Source organism: Nicotiana sylvestris, chromosome 4 (genome assembly GCF_000393655.2).
Source record: "Nicotiana sylvestris chromosome 4, ASM39365v2, whole genome shotgun sequence".
Taxonomy (NCBI): Eukaryota; Viridiplantae; Streptophyta; class Magnoliopsida; order Solanales; family Solanaceae; genus Nicotiana; species Nicotiana sylvestris.
This window is the reverse complement of record NC_091060.1, coordinates 13319267-13326842: the sequence shown is the minus strand read 5'-3', so window position 1 is coordinate 13326842 and position 7576 is coordinate 13319267. Positions and strand designations below refer to the sequence as shown.

The 7576-nt window shown below is 33.8% G+C and overlaps 1 protein-coding gene and 1 non-coding gene across 2 annotated transcripts; one reads left to right on the top strand and one right to left on the bottom strand.

Moving 5' to 3' along the window:
* Positions 1-2286: 2286 nt before the first annotated feature.
* LOC104249530 (uncharacterized) lies at positions 2287-4279 on the top strand. Its single transcript, XM_009805969.2, has 3 exons — positions 2287-2479; positions 2884-2989; positions 3856-4279. The coding sequence occupies exons 1-3, from the start codon at positions 2447-2449 to the stop codon at positions 4038-4040; spliced, it is 324 nt and encodes a 107-aa protein (XP_009804271.1). The 5' UTR covers positions 2287-2446; the 3' UTR covers positions 4041-4279.
* A 1696-nt stretch (positions 4280-5975) lies between these two features.
* On the bottom strand, positions 5976-6047 carry TRNAH-GUG (transfer RNA histidin (anticodon GUG)). Its single transcript has one exon. It is a non-coding gene; the product is annotated as a tRNA-His (tRNA).
* Between the last annotated feature and the right edge of the window lie 1529 nt (positions 6048-7576).

Below are 7576 nucleotides of genomic sequence, written 5' to 3'. Positions count from 1 at the left end.
AAAATCTGTGAAGATGACACAAAATATGGTACACAATATCTTCGTTTAAATCTTTCCACAGTTAGGATCAAACTATTCCATTTTTCACGTTCGACAGAACTTAAAATTAGCTATATATATTTTATGTTGATACTGTTAGCTACGCGGGGAATCAAAATTTCCGTTAAAGAGGTTTAAAAAAGAAGAAAAAAAAGAAAAAAATTAAAAGAGATTGTGGTCAATGAAAATTGAACCAACCTGCAAAGATTTGACCACTAGGGTATGCTTTTAAGCTATGTCAAGAAGATTTAAAATATAATATATAGATGTACAAACCGATTTTTACCTTATATATATAGTGTAATTTTCGGTGAAGAGGCGAACCCCCTTCCGCCCCTAAATCCGCCCCTGGCTACCCCAATTATTGCATTTTAAATGACATTCATTCTTTTTCAATGATGCAAAAAAAGAATGATACCTTTAAATATTTGAAAATTCTTTAACTTTAAACTAGCTAAAGTAATGTCATGACAAGTTAAAGACTACAAATTTAAAAATATTTTTCGTATGTGCTAAAAGTCAGTTCTTTCTAAAGGATTTGCCCAATCAAACATGAAACACCGCCATATAAATTGAGTTAGATAGAGTATATGTTAGGACGCGCGTGCTTGTGTTTGAAACGAAAAGCATAAATTCATTGCTCCGTCACTATTTACAAATACTCAAAAGGATTCTGGAGCCATGTATACAGAGGTGGATCTATGTAGTAATTGGAGGGGTCACTGGCACCCGGAGAATTCGGCAAATTTTTTTGTGTATATATGTATATGTTTTGTAATAATATATTAGTAGTGACACCCAATATACATAGCAAATTTTGGTTGAATGCAAAAATGTACCCGTAACCTCCAAATTCTGATGTATAGTAGCATATGCCAGCTAGTAAGATCCTAGAAATGATTAACGTACCCCCCCCCCCCACAGGGACTAGTCATGAAAGCAACGAGGTAAAGCAATACAATACAATCGATTTAAGACTAGAAGTAAAGCCTTGAAACTCCCATAGTCTCATATGTACTCTCAAATTAGCTGCGTTGGTGGCCCTCACAAAAGAATAAACGTCATCTTTCTTATCAAATACTAGTAATTAAAAACCAATTGTTCATCGAGAAATAAATTAAGATGTTTTTCAAGGTGATAAAGGGAGGGCGGGATTGAGTAAAGGGATAAATAATATTGCCTTTTTTTTTACTAATATAGTTCCGAGTTGATAATTAGAGTTAGAAGCTTCGTAACTTCCTCCGGTCACCTCCATCGGCAAATATGGAATACCAAACTTTCTCTTGGCTAGTTTACTAGAGTATATTCTAGGTCATTTAAAAAAGCTCTATATAATTTTGGGGCGTGTACCGTTGTGGTCGTCCCCCTCTTTTTAGTTGAGCTAGTGATCACTTCATATCGGAAGAGATGTGATCGAGTGGTTACAAGAACGCAACAAGTAATATATGGATTAGGCAGACAAATGTCACGGGTTCAAACTCTGCTACAAATAAAAACTCGATATTTAAGTGGATAATGGTGCAAACGGGAATCCATCTACTATACTGAATTTCAAGTTGTATGTAAGAGTCCACTATTTACACAAAATGTTGCGTATGCTAAGATGAAGGCTAAGTTAAAAGAACACATATATTTGCAATTAATTCTTGTGGGTCACGGTTTTCTTTCGGTGATAAGTAATCGCATATTGCCAAATAACATCATGTCAAACTTTATACATAAGCACCAAGTTTTAGAAGGGGAGTCTTGACGTAAATGGTAAAGTTGATGCCATGTGACCAGGAGGTCACAGGTTCAAGCCGTAAAAATAGCCTCTTGCAGAAATGCCGGGTAAGGCTGCGTACGATAGAACCTTGTGGTCCGACCCTTCTCCGGAACCTGCGCATAGCGGGAACTTAGTGCACCAGAGTGCCATTTACACAAGTTTAGGAACACTAGTGAGGTGGTAATGAAACCATGCATATATTTGATCAATCATCCGCGTGTTCGAATCCTATTGGTTGATTATATGTGAGTAGATAAGTTAGTACAATAGGAAAATGCCACTTAGGTAATCATATAAGGTTTGTTCATGTTTGGTTATTAATATGTATATATGGCATTATATGGACCCAATAATCACGTGGAGGGGGCAGCTGACTGGAAACCCTAAAAGACAAAGAAATTGTCACTTACAAAATCTTCTCTAATCCCCTCTCCACCAGTTATCATTTATCTCCCACGTGGGACTCCTTACCCCACTCTACTGTTTTGCAAATTCTCCTAAGTTTTCTACACTCTATTTTTATTCACTCACTTTGCCTCAGCTCATGATCTCTTATCATATATACCATATTCCTATCATCTTTTAGATAATATTTTTCTTGAATTTGTGCTTGGCGATCAACATCAGATACTAAACTATATCATGAGTGATTCCTCTGCTTCATACATCCATATGGTAAATTAATATTTTTTTTATGACCATTCAATATTTATCATCAACTTCTCTTCGTGATAGGAACTTTTGTTAGTATTATAGTACTCTTTCTTCAGCAACTGAAATTAATTTAGATGGTTGTGCGCAGAGGTGGAGCTACGCACAATTCTACAAAACTTCTTTATTTGTGTTAAACGATTCAGTTAATATGTGTAAATATTGACCTAAAACTTTTTAAGCTACCTTCTCTCTAGAGTCCGGAATTCAAAAATTTGAAATCCTAGCTCCGCCGGTAGTTATGCGTCTATTCTTATAGTGATCTCAGTTAAACTTTTTGTTTGTACTGTATACACTCTAAAAGTAATTTATTGTGAATCTTATTGGTTGTTTTTGTTCTTTATTACCGATGCTTAACCCTAATTTAGGTGCAGCACCTGATAGAAAAGTGCCTGATTTTTCATATGACTAAAGAAGAGTGCATGGAGGCACTATCCAAGCATGCAAACATCAAACCTGTAATCACTTCTACTGGTTTGTACTATAATACTTTTCTTTTTCCTTTTTAATTTCTGTATGATCCATAGCTACTCCATTAGCTAGCTTGTGCATGCATGCAGAATTTCTGTTTGAGGGACTTTCCCTTTATATAGTTATGGCCGTCGTTCACCGTGCTTCTGTTGTATTGCCAGCTCCCTTGTCATCGTGTCACCAACTTCCTCGACCCTATAGGGCAGACGTCAGCCTCCATACACGGTTTTACGATTTTTGGAGACCTGTGTTATTGATAAATAGTCGCCCGGGTCTTATCACTACGACCTCCTTTTATAAACGAGGAGACACTCTAGATATAATATATATGCAAAAGCATCTATATTTTGCACTACTATTTATAATAAAGTCACACTCATTAAACCTTAGATCCTTAATTCACCTCAGATGGTAGGTAGTCATAGATTTTGTACTACAATATATAACAAAGTTGCACTCATTAAACCACTTATTTTAGATTCTTGATTCGCCTCGTATAAATTTTGATGTCTCGTATTATCATAATTCTAATAGTGCTAGATTTAATATACATATTTTATACCCTCTAACTTAATAGGCGAATATTAACTACCTCTAGACGTTAGTGTACAACATTAAGAGCACCAGTGATATTGGTGCACATGTATACAAACTTTTTTCAACTATATATTCTTAACCACCGGATCTAGGGGCAGAAGGGGTCCCGAAAAATTACACTTTATATATAAGGTTAAAACTATTTTTTTTATCTATATAGAGTATATGTTGAATCTCCTTAATTAAGTGATTCGTATGCTTTCCTTCTTTATATTTTGAATCTCTTAGTGAAAATCTCGGATCTGTCAACTGATCATGCCCATGTTTTGCAGTGTGGAATGAGTTAGAGAAAGAGAATAAAGAGTTCTTCGAGTCATATACTCAATCACAGAACAAAGATCGCATGACAGAGGCAGAAACTAGCGCGATGATTCAGAAAATGATATCAAAACATGATCACGATCATTCCAAAGACTCTGAGGAAGTAGGTTGTTCAAAGGATTCAGACAAGGAATAACATATTATGACCACGCGAAAGTGATCTAACCTTTGAGTTCTGGTTGGTCTTTAGGGATTTAACTTATATACATTAATAGCGCAAAATATTTTCACACTATCAAGTGTACGTACCTGCCTTATGTTCCATGATTATTAATACTATCAATTATTATGGATGGTTACATGTAATTATCTTTTATGTATGACCAGACTCAAAGGTGATTACAAAGTATATATAGTACTACCTTATGGTCCCTACTTCATTGAAAATTCGGACATTGTACTATGTGGTCCTTTTCTTGATCATACTATATACTAGTTGGTTGAGCAGCTCCAACATATATATCAGTTGAATAAATTTAATTTAAGTTTTTTTTTTTTGTCACGAGTTGGTGTACTATTGACAAGAACCAAAACCTTAAATGAATGGCGTGATATGATTGAAAGTAAGAGTTGTGAATAGTTGGAGAACGACTAGTTAATGGAGCTGTGGCCACACTTGGAATCTTCATATAATATGACTTCTGTTGTCTGTTAAAGGGGCTAGTAAATTTTGGCTCTTTGGCTGTCTTGTAGTGTTGTACAAGATGTCATGTGATCTATGAATGAATATGTAGTGATTTTTTGCAATAAATGAAGCCTCAGAAAGTGGGGGCTATATGTTCATTTTTACGTCGCAATCAAGGGGAGTACGCACCATTTCCTTATTTTCGGTGTTTTTCTTAATTAAAAAAAATGTGACGATCTTGTGCAGTTGTGCCTAAGTAATTAAAAGCCATCTCACCAATATGTTTGTGGTAAAGCGGTAACTACTACTTTATTCTTAACTAGAAACTTTGAGTTCGAGCTATGAGTATGTAGTTGTCTTTGTTATGGAGCATTTTACCTTTCAAATATATTATTTTCCGATGCGAATTCAAATTTAGTCAAAGTAAGTACTACTTTATTAAGCTAAAGTTAAATACGTAGCGTATAATATGCTCATTAGTGTAAAGTAAGTACTACTTTATTTTTAAGTTAAAAGGTGATTCAAAAATATAAAAGTTAAAGTTATATATAATACCATACCAGTGGACCCAAAGACTTTAGACATAGTTAGGGCTAGCATATATACCTAAAATTTGTTAAGGATCCACGTCTATAACCATAACTAGATCATAAATCAAGATTGCTTTTACGTCTAAATATGACTTTTGACGCTGAGAAAAAACCCACACATGGCTTCTAATTAGAATTACAATACATATGTTGTTCAACTCTATGATTGTAGCAATTGCTACAATTAGCGTTTCATTGACGAGTCATGAACAATCACTTTTTCACATGCTCACAAAAAGACGAAATACCATAGAGTTATTCTTCTAATTATAATTCGAGGTTGAGCTCAATTCGTAGAATTACAGATGAATTGTTAACTGGGTTTCACTTATCCACACATATTGTTATAATTAAACTTTATAACGATCGATGTGTGTGTCTAATCACTTATTCAAAACATCGTTACAAGCCAATAGTAATGTTTTATTTGCAACTTGTGCCCAATCACTTTAGCTAGAATCACTAAACGTAAAGTTCAAACTTAGTAGTGAAATCCCCTTTACGTATTGGTAAAGACATGATTACGTTGAGAAATAAAGGGTTTACGACCTATACCATAGTATTGCTATTATTTATGCTTCTTCGACTACCTTATATTATTATTATTATTAGCAGAATGAACAGTTTACAGTTTATGTTCAAAAGTTAAATTTCCTTTTGTTCTCAAATCTCAAGTAGTACTGCAGAAAGGACAAAAAAAATAAAATAAAAAGAAACTAATTACTCATTTTCAACTCAACTGAAATACGGAAGGCATAAATTAAATCCGCTTCTGTCTTTAAGAAATACGGCGGAAAAGGCCTGCCGCCTGCTATTTCATAGTGAATTAAAAGAAAAGATTTTTTTAAAACAAGTGTGTGGCTGCTGGGATTCGAGCCCAGGTCTCCACGGCCACAACGTGGAATTCTCACCACTAAACTACAGCCACATTGTTGACGTCTATGTATTACGACTTTATATATTGTTGTCTAATTTGGAAGTATTCACACCAAAAGTGAAAATTCGAATCGAATTACCTAATCTCTCTATATATAATGATTTGGTCTGGTACTGAATAAGAAAAAATTGAAATAAACTGACGTATTAAAATATTTATTATATATTTTTAAAACTTTATATATGATTTTCTTTAAAAGTATGTTTAGAAATTTTTTCTGGTCACTGATGAGACGTAATATTTAATAGAACTATTATAGTATGTCCCTTTTATGTACATTAATAATGCATGATTTTAATATGCATGATTTCTTTCTTATCAATTATTTTTATTTGATCTCTCTCATATTCAAAAGTCAAGATCTATTAAATTTTAATATTTTGAGATAGAACTTTATTAGTTTTCCCATTTTTAGTCTTCACTGTGCCAACTTCATTTTGTGCTTAATATCTCAACACCACCATCACATTCATATCTTTTTGTGCTTTATTTCTCTTTTGAAAAATAAAATTGGTAGGGCATACCATGCATCATTTGAATGTATTGTAATATGCAACATGCGTCTGCGGTCCTTTCTTATTTTGCTTGGAATATTTATAGCCCAATCAGCTAAGGGAAAGAAGAAGACCCTTTTATAGTTTACATTTTCTTATTATACTTTCAGATTTTTACATTTTGTTTTTGCCTCTTACACTTGTAAATATATAAATGGAAACCTCTAAATAATAATAATATCAGTTTTGGTAAATTAAACCTTGACCGACTCATTTCGTTCATCTTATTCTTTTAACCCTTCTAGGGTTTTCTTCTGTTGTTTTTCGCCATAGCCATCGAGCTTCAAACTTAACATAGGTTGACATGATTTATTGATTGTTAACTTACCCTCTCTTCTGATAGACAGTTTAACATGATCTTTTCTTGTTTTGCTTATAAATATTTACTCCTAATCTTATTTTTCTTTGTCTTCTATTCATTTTTTATTAATTTTGATTTCTTGTGCATTAGAGTAGTGCCAAATCTTCAAGACGCCCAAACTTCCTTGTAAAGTTGCTATAACAGTCATATCTCTTATACCAACAACAACAACAACAACAACAACCAGGAAACTCCCACAAGTGGGGTCTGGCGAGGGTAGTATGTACGCAGACCTTACCCCTACCCCAAAGGGGTAGAGAGGCTGTTTCCGAAAGACCCTCGGTCATATCTCTTATACCACGTTATCTTTATCCAGCATTCATTCTTGTCTACCTTAACATGTTTGATAGTTTATGGATATGTGCTCTATTTCATTGCCTACTACACATATTACTATGCTAAGTTAGGATGTAAAAGACCCTATCACTGTTGTTTAGGCTATCTAAAAAATTAAGGAGATGACTTTTTTGAATATGAGAAGTGACACTTTACTTTCGACGATCCTGTCTAATTATTATATATACTCTAATACTTCTTATAGTTTAAGGCCCTGTAATATAACTATTCTACTTTTTATTAATTTTAAGGAAGCGTGTTGTACTTGA